Source organism: Temnothorax americanus, unplaced genomic scaffold (genome assembly GCF_048541705.1).
Source record: "Temnothorax americanus isolate GAGA-0224 unplaced genomic scaffold, ASM4854170v1 Scaffold19, whole genome shotgun sequence".
In the NCBI taxonomy this organism is placed as follows: domain Eukaryota; kingdom Metazoa; phylum Arthropoda; class Insecta; order Hymenoptera; family Formicidae; genus Temnothorax; species Temnothorax americanus.
In genome coordinates, this window is record NW_027509329.1 from 87,839 (window position 1) to 101,919 (window position 14,081).

At 34.1% G+C, this 14,081-nt stretch overlaps 1 protein-coding gene across 1 annotated transcript; it reads left to right on the top strand.

Moving 5' to 3' along the window:
* Positions 1-155: 155 nt before the first annotated feature.
* Positions 156-13,748, top strand: LOC143896647 (uncharacterized). The gene is made up of 4 exons (XM_077404595.1): positions 156-601; positions 3,554-3,997; positions 4,504-4,913; positions 7,926-13,748. Exons 2-4 carry the CDS (start codon positions 3,565-3,567, stop codon positions 8,136-8,138), a joined length of 1,056 nt encoding a protein of 351 aa, XP_077260721.1. The 5' UTR covers positions 156-601; positions 3,554-3,564; the 3' UTR covers positions 8,139-13,748.
* Positions 13,749-14,081: the final 333 nt, after the last annotated feature.

A 14,081-nucleotide genomic window follows, 5' to 3' on the forward strand; every position in this document is an offset into this window, starting at 1 on the left:
TTAAGCGCAACCATCAGAAAATTTATTTGCTATATAGTGCTATATTAAACGTTCATGCTGGTGAACATTTAATCATTTATTAAGCTAGAAATGCAGTAACCCATAATAAATTCCCAATTTTCAACTAAAATCTCTTTATTAGGCGATGCAATAATTCGTAAAATAGCAAACAGCAAACGCGGAACTGTTTTCCTATCGATTAGCCCCCGGCTTATAGTAACAACCGCGCGTGGGCAAAGCCGCGGGCGAAAATACGCCTAAAATTCGATGGCATAAGCGCCGAAAGAAGTTCACGGTCGACACCTTCTGATTCGTCCTTGAACCCTTGGCCCGGCCCGCACGAACCCGCGCGCGGACATCCGTCTCTCGGCGAGAGATATTCGAACCAACTTCCGGCAGTCGGGAGCGATGCCGCGATGTACGCGCTGGTACGCGCCGACGCGCGCACCCCGTCGTCGTCGTCGAGCCGCATCTGCGCATTTTCCAGCTGAGTTTCCCTCACAGGCGAGGTTCTGCCTGTCCCAGATTGTCGTGTATTCGCCGACACACCAGGCCGGCAGGGAAATCAAGAGAAAACGCTCGACTGTACCGTTCACATATCGTGAGTACACCGATACACTTGTGATCGCGTTCCCGGCGTATAGCTTTCCTTCTCCCCCGTTTTCGCTTCCTTCGCGAGGATCAGCTTTATATTCGACAGACGCGTCGAGAATAATTTATCTGTCTTCCAAGAGAGGCTATTGATGTTTTATCGAATTTGTGCACGATTAAACATTCGGCCTGCAGCAACGCTAGGAAATGTTAATCGCTTGAAAATGTTGAGCGTTGACCGCCGGTCTCCTTCGTTCGTCAGGGCTGCAATAACTCTTCGGTGATTTTTTTTTTTTAACAAGCCACCGTCGGTGTCGGCACCGGTTAAGTGGAGTGTAATTGACCGTTTTGGCTCTAATTTCCGGCATGTTGTGTTTATGCGCCAGGCGTGTGTACTTCATCGTGGCATTAATAGCGCTGACTGCGAGGGTGCTTGTTTCTATAATTAATTATAATTAAAAAGTAAAATTTAAATATGTGTGGTGTTAAAAGCTCTTTAATTAGAAATCATATATTTAAATTTATATTTATATTTATATTTATCTTGTTACAAATTATTATATTATTACTTTTACATTATTATCTTTTTTAATATTGAACAATCGACGCTTTTTTGTAAAAGAATTATTCAATAAATATCTGTGAGAGAGAAATGCCTACAAATGCTCATATTTTGCAAGGTTATTTATTTTCAATTTATGCATATTAAGCGCTCATTAATTAGAGGTATTAATCGCAAAAATATTTCAGTTTTTCAAATATTTAACTTTTAACATCTTCGAATGTTGATATGCTTTTGAACAATGCGGCTTTTAAATGTCAGGAGCTTTTTGTGTGAGCTAATTCAAATACTTTCCATTTCCGCGCTATGCTTATTTATACTTTAATTAAACATTGTTTCATGATTGAAGTTCATAAGCGACCTGTCGACTTTATTGCGAATTCAAGACTCGTCTTTGATAGCAAGTATTGCGGAAATGGGAATATTAATTTTTTTTATAACAAAATTTTAAAACTGTCTTTAGATACAGAAAAGTAATTCTATTTCTAATACTGTTCAATTTATTCCATTCGTGTTAACTATAAGTTTTTATTACGCTAAAAATCGACTTAAAAAAACATATATTTATGATAATTTTATAAAATTTTTATAAAACAATCTAACAAAAGAAACGTTGTTTGCAAATGTTCAATATCATTTCTCTGACAATTCTTCATTTATCTCTCTCCATTATATCTTTCCTTTCTTATGAGATACATATTTAATGAAATAGTTTGTTATGCAAGCAGAAAAATATTGTCTTAATGTAGAGCCGGTGTTAATTAAAGTTTTTAATATATTTATTAACTCTTCACTGTTTCGAAAAACGGCTCATGCGAATACGTAAATTTATTGCCTTTCCTTCGCTTTACACAATGAGATTTTTTTCTGACAGCTTGAGTAATTACGTGTGAAATGGAAACGGGATGCCAGCTAACTCAATGTTAGAGCAGCCGATTGTAGAATAGAAGATCTCTTCTCTGGGTTCAAAATTCCTGGATTTGCTATCTCGTATATACGACACTAAGGGCCAATTTCACCAACGTCGGTTTAATTTAGAAAATATTCCACACTCAGATACAAACAAACCCTATAAGATATGTATTTTCGTGAAAACGATTATAAAACTGAAAAATTTGTTTCTGTTGTTTTTAAGTAGTTTTTCTTTCATTATCAATTTCTTATGTTTAAAAGTCTCCTATTGTACAAAATATTGTATCTAAAATTGACATTCTGCGTTGTAGTGCCGTTTAAACGTCACGTTTAGTGATGTTTCATTATTTTGGTGCATTTATATAAAATTTATATAAAACTTACATTTAATATATCCATAAAACTTTCTGTAGTGACGTTCAGCCACGATTTAATTCCTAGGCAACTGAAAGAATAAACAAATTATGCTATTGTGTCCTCCCTTGGAGACAGAAACTTTGAATTAATAACAACAATAGAGTTTTAATAATAAATGCGGTTTTTGCTGAGTAAATATTAGGATTAGACAATGGACTTACCAATTTCTTTCTATAAAAATTGCAATTATAAGGAAACTAGTTTGGCCCATTCAGGGCTATAACGTCGTTCTTTTACGAAATTTTTTTTATTGCACGCCGTAACGCTTTAGTGAAAGACGAATTACTTATTTTGCGCGTCACATATATTTTTGTCTCCCGTGAAATCCCGTGAAAATCTTTATTTCTATCGTGATGTATTTTATAATTAATTTTTTATGAGATAAATGCCAAAATTATATCAATTCTAAAATGGATCTTAAGTCTGAATAAACACAAAATAGTCAAATAATAAATGTGCGGACAAACTGATTGTCATGAAAATATAGATATGATGTGATAACTTTATTATATGTGTGCTGTGTTACTGAATGTTATTGCATTGAATATCCTGTAAAAACAAGTCGATAAATTGCTACGATGTACGATGGTAAATAATTTATTGCATAATACCGGACGATTTATACAAACAAAATCATTGCTACTTATTTTATTGCAAAATTGATTTCATATAAATATTATTCCATAAACATTGAATTTATTTAATAGGTAGTCATTTATTTTATAAATTTTTACTTATGAGCCCGTTAAATAATTTCCCAGAAAAACTGTATTGTTCAAATACACTTTATATTTGCAATAAAATTTTTCATATAAAATTTATATTTGATTTAATTTCCGTTTCCAGGATATAAATTCAATTTAAAAGCTGTAAATTGTTGACTTATTCTTCCCCGCTATTGTTCCTCGCAATAAAACTGAACATTCCGATTACAGTGCAGAATCCCGTGCTGAATAGTCGCGCTCGCGAAAATAAATACGAGAGGCCATTCGGCTGACAGAACCATATATATTTCCGGCTGGCTGAGAGGATCGCCGCCGTGTATCTCTAACAAGATCTCCATTCCGACAGGTTGAATAATTATGTACAAAACGGTGCGGAAAGGCGATGCCAGTCTGCAGTACACGATACTGCCGCAGACGGATCAGTTCTCGTCCGGCGGATTCCCGCAGGCTTCCGGCAAGCCTCGGCCGAGGATCATCAAGTACACGATGGCCACTATAATGGTGCTGATCGTACTGTCTTGCGTGGCCACGCCGTTCCTGTTGAATCAGAATTACGATCACAACCTCGTCAGCACGATACGAGCGCTTAGCCGAGCAGAGCCGGTCAGGAACACACCGAGAAACCAAACAAAGAACGTCAGCGAGGATAAGAACAGAGGCAGGATCTCGACCACGGCGACCGAGGTCACAAGGAGGAAAGACCTCGAAAATGGCACGACTTCCTTTAATGTAATTCTCCGGGGTGAGGAAGAGGAGGAGGAGGCTATGGTTGATGACGCCACGTTAGCAGGTATTATCTTGCTTGAATTTTCCAGGAAGACGATGCAGAAAATTATACTTCACAGAAATAATAAAGTTTTCAATATTTCGTTTGTAAATGATAACAGAAAAGTCGCGATAATGTTTCATGTTATTTTTTTTTTATTAAAGAATATGTGCCACTTGTTTATAAAATAAATTTTATTTGCTATTCTAAACTAAAATATTATATTTAAAGTAATATTATATTACAGAATAATATTTTATCTTCTTTGTCTAAAAATTCTCTCTGTTCTTTGTCTGCTTAAATTAAGATGAGCATTATGAGATCGAGCACGAAATTTAATTTTCCCTTGTAAAATACTTCGGAGTGCCGCGATAAAATATACAAACGATGAGCGTAAAATAAGATTCCAGCTTTACATAAATATTGGAGCCGTAATATAATCCGTCGAGACGCTCTGTTATCAGTTTTCCAACTAAGCTGACGTTATTGTCGACTACGTATATTAGGTACGGACAATTCTCTCTTTTCAGACACGCCGGAATTCAGTACACAAGGGATTTCGAGCCTGGAAACGTCGACGAGGGACCGTCAAATGGCAACGACTTCCGTTCTACCGTCGATTTTTCCGGCGTCGTCGACGACAACGTCGAAAACGTCCACGAGCGGCACGACGGAGGACACGAAAACGTTGAGCACACCGAAAAAGCCAAAAATGCCGCGGGTGACCCTGAAGCTGCGAGAGAACGAGACCATACCGCAGATGTATGTGAAGGCGGGGATAGCCTCCTACAAGAAGGGTAACATCACCACCAGCGTCCTCGCGCCCCGTCTGAGTCTCGAGGGTTTGATATTCAAAACGCCGGAAGGCACGATAAAACCCTGGCCCCAGAAGTGGTTCTTCGGCGAGCCCTCCGATTCCGACGTCAAGTGGAAGGTGTTTGTAAGTGCTCGTATTTCTCGATCGAACGCTCGCGTGTACGTTCTCCGGGAATTGCGTTCAAGGGGGATCTGGAGTGTCCTGCATTTTGATAGAGTGCATCGATCACGCGAATCACCTATATGTAAAAATTGCTAACTCGTCATTTTCTCGCACGTCTTGCTTTTCCCTTATTCCAGAATTATCTTCTTTAGACAAGCTTTTCTTTCCGCATGTTTATTCTACAGTTTCGTATATTTTACTGATTATTTTTATCGTACTTTGGTAAGAGTGTAAGAATGACCCTTTGAATGTTGCTAATTCGACGTTCTCTTCTGTCTTATATATTATATTTGTGTAATATATATATAATTATATGTATAATTCTTACTTATCGTAAAAGCACTTTGAAAAAGGAGAAAAGAGAGAGAAAGAAATTTCAAGTTTTACTCTTCAAACAAGCATCTCAAGATTTTTTAATTTAATCCCATTAGAATTCTATACATTTTAAAACTAATCTCATTACCGCCGTTATTTCACTTTAGAAAGAAGCAAAATTTTACAAAATAATTTTAAATTTCCGACTTGATCTGCAAGATATATACTATATCGTTTCCGCATACACACATTTTTCTCATATTTTCGAATTTAGCGATTGTCCGTCGCTTCGTTACGCACCGTCAATTCGAATTAAATTTTTCGTCCTGTATAAATATTGATCGCGTTGCACCAAAGATATCTAAAACTGAAACTCTGTCCGATCGATATAGGCAGAGCATGTTCGTGAATCTAAAAGCGGACGAGGAATTGCTCGGAGCCTTTATTTATCCCTCATGTTTCCCATCGGGACAGCGGTGGTACTTTTACTTCCTTCTCGGAAGATTGCAACATGTTACGTATTTATAACGATTTCCGCGAAATGTCTCGTGATATCGCATCCTATATTACATTTTTTTTAATATAAATACATAGATGTGTATATTTCTCTCCCCGTTGCTTCCATTCTTTTTTATCTCCCGCAACAAGAAGATTTTCGCGCAAATGAAGTTACAGAAGAGGAAAAAGTCGCTTTCTTAAAACATCGACCTCGCTGGCCAATCAATATAAAAGCCGCGTGTTCTCCCTAGAGCCGATAAAGCTTACTCGTTGCCTGAAAATGCTTGTGCTGCATTTAAAGATTTTGCGCAGACTACACGAACGTCATTAGGAGAAAAAAGCAATCGCGCAAAATACGTTATGCGTTTATAAAAGGGTTGGAGTCGCAGTTTCGTTTAAAATTTTATCGTAGTAATTTTTATTACTACGATAAAAAAAGGTGAAGTTTCCGCTTTAGCTGAAACGACACATTTTACAACCAATAAAAATTCGTCTACTGAAAAGATAAATTTCCTATTAAAAAGTCAACAAGCGACAAGAGAGAGAAAGAAAGAGAGAGAAAGAAACCGTTTACTCGACATTTTTGCCGAAATATTTTCACCAAATATTTTCACGCGCTCAACAACTTTTGCATGTTTTAGGCCTTTTGCTTTTTCGTTACATATTTAAGCGGACTTATCGAGCTAACAGCTGCTCGCCAAGTAAAATCCTTTTGCTTTATCCAATTTTCATAAATTGTGTACAACACATATAATGTATACCGCGCTCCATTTTACAACGCGTCTCGTGCAGAATGCCTTTTACCGACGGAATGCTTAATTTACCGTGGAATTGAAAATACCAGTCATGATACACAAGGGGATTAATAGGATCTTAAGTACCTACTAATTCATACATTTACCGGTATACCCGACTTGTAGTAGTTATATCAGATGCAGTGGCGTCTGCCGGTTTGTATTTTGCATATTAAGTGGTAACTGGAGTAACAGAGTAGCAACAACATTTTCTGATAAATATTCATTTTTTGGTGGATAAGGAAACAGTGCGTGGATTACATATCGCGGTGTTATACGAGCGACATTGGTGATGCTGATCGCAAAATCATTCGCGAGCTTTTTAATTTGAAAAATGCAGTAGAAAAGACAATAAAATAAATACATGATATAAAGTTTACAATATCCTTGAGAAGTAAAAAGCATTATATTCTCAAGAAAAGAAAAATTTATTTTATTCGATACAGAATTATATTATTTCTGCTTATACAGCTATATACGAATGTGTCTTAAAAAATTATATTTTAGAGATATTTTAGAGATTATATTATTTTATTATTTTATATATTTTTTCCATTTCCTTTCAATTTAATGAATTGATCACGAGCATTTATATGTTAGTTACATAACTCGATCATGTCTCGATCGAAATATTAAATCAAATTCCGCGAACGACGGACGCAAATAGCTGTACAGACGGAGGCTCAGTGGTATTAAACGGAACACTATCGTGAATTCCGTGCATTACGGGGTGCACAAATCAGAATTTCAAGCAGGTTATTGCGCCGATGGCCAACGGGAGCCGACGAAAACGTATTATCGTGCACGCAAAGCCGTAGACCGACGTTTGACCTAATAGTAAATTAAAGCAGCCGGTGCGACAATCGATCGAAAGAATGCTTATTTATTTAACAATATTTGTCAATACACACACACACCAAAATGGCCAAGATATTATCTAAAAAAGCGATTTAACAATTTTATTAGAATAAGGCATGGTTTTCTTTATTCACAGTGACTTTGGATTTCTTAAATAGATGTAGTTTTTCTTAACATTTCATTTTAGTTCTGATTTGTACATCTATTTTATATGAATTTCACACGGTATACGTATTGCTGATTAAACTAACATTGCTTTTAATATTAGGTGTGCGTTAATTTGCCATAAAGAATAACGTTTGTGTAAAAAAGAGGAAAGAACACTTAATATACGATATATATTTCATCTCAGCTGAAATGTTTCGTTTAATGAAAATTAATGGAAACATGAGAAAGTATAAGAACGAGAAGTGCATGATTTAATACTCCTTAACTTATCGCACAATAGATACGATCGTATATTAAAGATTATTACCGTGCAAGTGACCTCGCTTCATTGAATTTACAGGCCGTGAATCACATGTCGATGGTAACAGTTTACACAATCTTCGGAGGAATGTGCGTAACGGCATGTGGCCTAATCGCTCTGACGATTCACGTGCAGCGTAGTGCACGTAAAACGCTCAGACGTGCAGGGCAGAACGTCGAGGAGCCGGAGGTCGAGGAGCACGAGTCGACCCTGCTGGGCGCGGAGAGCCAAGAGACCGAGGAAAAGGAGTAAATCCCGGCGACGAGCACGACGCACCCGGTACATAGCGCGCGTAAGACTTGCCTATTTTTACAAACACACACACGCGTCGGTTAGACTTAGGCGTCTTCCACATCGAAAGATAGAAGATCGTTAAACGCGGGCAAGGGGGATATACGAGACAGATTTTTTTACAACGTATAGCCAGCTGTAGAGAATTCGCGACACGAATGCGCGAACAACGTGATTCGTAATTGGTCCCGCCTGAGATGAGGCGATCTGCACGAGATTCTGCATTTTCCGCGAGATCGCTCGCTGCGTTGCTCTGTTACGCCGATAAGTTTTATCTTTCTTATCTGCCACGGCAGATTTTTTCAACGAGGGCTTCTTACAAGCAGAGAAACAATCATGTTTGTACAATCATTCTTAACATCACGTTTTCGTTTGAGTGTCAGGTTTACATGCTCATTAATAAATTAGTGCGACGGACCACTTATACATTTGTTGCAACTGTGGTGTACAGTTCCACTAGCGACATGATTATAACGATGTATCGATATGACATTAATCTTTCGATAATCGAGCTGATTGTAGAAAAAAAGTTGTATAAGGAAAGTTTTGTTGATTAAGTACTACTTTAAGTTTGCGATGAGGATCGGCAGGCTTTACAAACCCGCCATGACGGGCGCACAATATTGTGTGTATGCCATGCTGACAAACTATATATATATATATATAAATATATATATACAGAGAAAAAATACGTATCTCACTGGCAAGTTAAGGAGACCAAAATTTATAAACTATTTTAAAAAACAGTAAAACAGAACTGTTTTGTACACTTTTTATAAATTTCTTTAAAAGTTCCTACAAATTTAAAAATTTGATAAAAGCTAAAGAAGTATTCTAAAAACATAAATGACATCTTTAAAATTCTAATTAGTTATAATTCTAATCTGAAGATTTCGACGCACGCTCTTCTGCGCAAAGAGAGGTGCAAAAGTTAAAAATAATTTTACATAATAATAAATTTGTATACAGCTGAAAGGTAGGTTAAAATTAATCAAGGGATTTAGGAGAAAAAAATTTTCAACCTTTGTAACGCGCAATAGCATGAGAAAGTAAATGTTAAAAATAAAAGTGCCGTGATTAGAATCAAGATGTTATATCGATAAATAATTTTAGAGTCCGAAAAAGAGATGTCTCCTTAATTCGGCCACCTATATTTGCTAAACTTTCTATAACGTACACGATATACGTATATAAATACACGATATACGATTATAAGGTATTATATGTGTGTCATCGACTTTTCTAGGATCTCGAAAAAAAAAGCTAAAAGTGCTTTTTAACTTTCTGACACACGCCAGTCGAATTCTATCTGCGTACAAAAGTAGCCGTACTGCCAGCTACAATAAAGGGCTCGCGCGCTTTCCAGCCCCGTTTAATTAAAAGTGATGTTTGACGAACGTGCTATCTGGAACATCGTTTAATCGATATCCACACGCCGTTTACTCAGTGATATCTGTCGCACGGAGAAACGTAATACCATATTTTGCAAAATATGACGAGCAGATCGCTGATATTGCATCGGAAGTATGCCAGAAATATTTGTGTGACAGAAATATTGAACTAATCCGAACCTTGCGCGGTAACTGGAAGTTTAATTGACAGCTTCATCAATGTATTGTTTCGATAAAATGATATTTATGTAAAAGCATACAAAATCGTTTCATAAAAATGATACATATCTTCCTATAAATTATATCTTTCACGGGGAAAGCTAAACAAATTGTGTCAAAATTGAGATTGACATGGATATACATTATAATTGTTGACGTCATGAGAAAAGTACATCGCAAAGTATTATATACTTAAGAATACAATGTGTCTAAAATAAATGGACATCTCTAAAGTAAAACTTTAGAAGCTGTAACCTTTTGACTTATATAATATTTTACGATCGCTTTTTTACATGAATTTAAGATCTAAAAATAATACTATTGTTAAATTACTTTTCGTTTTACTAACGTAAAAACAAGTGTATTAGTTTATTCGTATTATATTGCGTAAAATTGTTAATTGTGATTCTTTACTTTAATTATCCAATTTGATATTTGACAATAATTGCGCTTGACAAATTTCAAAATAATTAATTGTTTTTTTTTTTAGTGTAAATTTTTGGCCACTGTCGAGCGATCTAGGACGATGCGCAAAACATATTAACTATTCGAGCTTTAGCTAAGAATATTCCGCAAGATTGATTCCAAGAGTCAGTGTTGCTATTTTATTTTATTCGAGGTAAAGCGCTCAAGATAAAATCGTGACGATAACTCGATAAAGAGACACGCTTGTGCAAATTACTATTTGTAAAATCCATTTTATTAGTATATAATTTCTATTATGCCGATTATGCGCAACAGGAGTCTCATCTATTTTAATTCTTATATATTCCATACTTTACAATATTTATCTCGTAGTTTCGTTATTTCAAACGGGGTGAAACTTACATTAACATGCAATTTACTTATTGTAAAATATTCAAAAAAAAAATAGCTAAATATTATTATATAAATAATTTAAAAAATCAGTTTGAATTGTCTGCAGAAATCTCATGATGAATTAAAAAGAGGCGGCTGGTTGCATGTTACATCAATATATATTTAAATCTAGAAATTATTACACTTTATCCAGAAATTATTCATGCAAAATTCATACCTATTTATTTATAAAAATAATCAGCAATGCAACATAAAAAAAATAGATATAATTATTTCCCAAAGATTAAAAATCTGGATTTTCTTATTGTCGATGAATTAAACAAAATAATTTAATGAAAAATAGATGCTGCGAAATAATTTGCGAACAATTTCAATTATATTCATATTGCTACATAAATTTTATTCAATATTTTCGAGCCAAAGGTGAAAAAGCTATATAATCTTAGACTAAGCGATCTGATGGAATCCATTTAATTTCACATATATCGCATGCAGTTCACGTAATCAATCAATAATTAAAATCGAATTCACAATATCATTGTTATAAATCCATCTAGAGATACCTATGAGAAACGCAAGTACAATAAAGTATATTATCATATTTGTTTAGATTGCATACATGCTTTGTAATAATGAATCACTCGTTATATTATAATCAGCGAAAGAAAACTTTATCACAAAGCGTATTTAGTTTAACATCATATAAGATTTTTGACAAAATTCTTGTTTATTATTTGTAATTAAGAAGCGACTAGAGTAACTTCGATCTTTGATCGATCTTACTTCCAATTATACCTCGACATATTTATTTATAATAATCTCTCGATATTCAGTAGATTTTATTTATTTGTGTAAATATTAATTGCTCGTAACAAATATTATATTAATGCTTGTAAGTGATAGTTATTTATATTTATAAGTTACATTAATTTATATATTAATCTTTTACATTAGAATCCATTGCACAACTCATCTTTGGCTTCACAAATTTTACCACATTTCTTCTAAAATATTTCATTGAATGGAATTAATACAATTAATACAATATTAATTTATAATAAAATTACGTATATAATATATTGGTTTTTGTTTTAAAATTTTGAAATAAAAAATCTTTTGCTGAGTTTTACCTTATTGAAAATTTTGGACAATTTAAAAATGTAATGATTTGTAAAATACAAATTGTAAATTTTTTGTAAACGATAAAATTTCAATGATATGAAAACGTAATTGAATTTCAGATATTTGTAAAATTAGCACTGAATATCGAGGAATTATATTTAATTCGACATATTAAGCGATTCTACAGTAAAATTCGTGAATAAATTATAATCATTATATTGCAAATGGATAAGAGAGCAGAGAAAATCCGGTGACCATCTGGTATGGAATATTTAAAAAGTAGTTAAGAACATAAAATTTGAACCGTATACTAATTAACTATTCGTGATTTTTCGTATATTAAACTCTTATAGTATTTATTCAAATACGACTGCGAAACTGCGAAATTCGTTGGAGGCACTTTGAGAGGCTGATAGTTTGCGAAATTATTTATAAGGCCTCTAAAATGGACAATTAAAGAGAAAAGAAAAAAATAAATTCACAGCAGGATAGAGACAAGAATACTTTTCCGTCACGTGTTTACTTGAATGTGATAGGTCGGTTTTTAAAAAAGTTGTTTGAGGACTTATGAGAGAGTACTATCGCTCAAATCAATAATTTTCTGAGACCTTCACCGTTTCGTGAAAATTGCGTGAAACAAGTAAAAGTGGAAAAGAAAAGGCAAAGTCATTCTAGAATCGACTGCGCGATTTTCGAGAGACGGACGTCCCGAGAACTCCATGTCGACAAACAGCAGTATGCACTAGTAGAGCATATATTAAAAAAAAAAAAAGATGTTCGATGCGTTTTCGAAAGAAATAAGGGTTTCATAAGTGACACAATAGCGCTGTAGCTGAAGAGAAAGACGGTTATAGTTTCTATTTTGAAGATTATATTTTTTTAACTTTATTAATTTTTGACTTCCACGTATATATACATGTATAAATAAATATAAATATATATAAATATATTATAAATATGATGGAACTCTGTAATAGACTATTGTATATATATATATATATATATATATATATATATATATATATACACACGCATATTTTAAACAAAACCGTGTAGCGCATAAAATTGAGACACTTTAATTTGCCGATACTATAATTGAAAGATTAGTAGAAAAAAACAATCACAAAATATTAAAAAAATAATTCATAAATTATAAAAGCACAAAACAGTCAAACAATATTTTACAGATAAAGCTGTAAAAAATTATGTGTTAATTAGTGGCCACATAATTAATTAACTCAAGACTCTTCTTGAGTTAATTGAGAAATAATTTTCTATGAAAGCATAAATATTTGCCGAATTTAACAAAGCTTTGCCCTGAAATGCTATTTACCTAATGTATGATGAGCCTGATTCGCGGAAATCAATACAATAATGTGCGCTTTCTAGGATATAATCCTATATCAAATAATTACATATGTATACTCATTTGCATATAAGATTGTTTACAAGACCGAGGATGTGTTAGATTATTATATAACGATCCATATTGGATCCGCGCTGCACGGCCTATTTGCATTAGCTTATAGCTTAGGATAGGCCAAAAACAATTTCGTGTATATGTATATATATTATAAACATTTTGTGTGCGTAGACTCGAAGTGTCTGCTAAGGATATGGCAGATAATATAATCATTCTCAGGATTTTGACACAATTATCGTGATAGCAGTAACTGAATTTTATTTGTTAGAAAGAAATAGAAAATATTGATACACACGCGCGTGTCTTTGCACGCATTCGAATATATTTCTATGCATAGCTATCAAAGCAAAATGTGATTTTCCGCGATGCGGATAACCATCGATCCACTCGAGGCTCACATATGTGCTAAATATCTGCCATAATCCTGTTGGACGCCTCGATCCTACACGTATGTCTCGACAATCACGATGCGGCTTACCGATCGTGGTCCGTTTATTATTGAGAATTGAATTGTTAATTGAAGTTGAAAATGGACTAGCTCACGCCTAATTAGGGCCTATTAAATGTATACAAATAAAATATTGAGAAACAATTCCACACAGTGTTCACGTTAAAACACAATTTCCACAGTGATTAATTTTACTCTTTAAAAAAGTAAACAACTTACACAATTTATCAAAAATTGCGTAACTATTTTACAATCTTGTTTCGTAAGGTAGTTTGCTCAATGATTCTAAAGTATACTCAATTGAAATTTACACCATTAATCTACAGATGCATAGAACTGAATATAAGTACATTAAAAAACGGGATAATTAAGTTACTACCAAAAAAAACTTCGATGTTTTGATCAATAATAATTGCATCTCCTTATTTTTGTATTTTTATCCCCCAATCAAGCTATAGCAGAGTCTGCCTATGCTTTCTATT

Coding starts and splice junctions, on each gene's coding strand:
- LOC143896647 (XM_077404595.1), top strand. CDS start 3,565: ATGTACAAAACGGTGCGGAAAGGCGATGCCAGTCTGCAGTACACGATA. Junction 3,998..4,503: donor TGATGACGCCACGTTAGCAG/GTATTATCTTGC, acceptor CTCTCTTTTCAG/ACACGCCGGAATTCAGTACA. Junction 4,914..7,925: donor ACGTCAAGTGGAAGGTGTTT/GTAAGTGCTCGT, acceptor TTGAATTTACAG/GCCGTGAATCACATGTCGAT.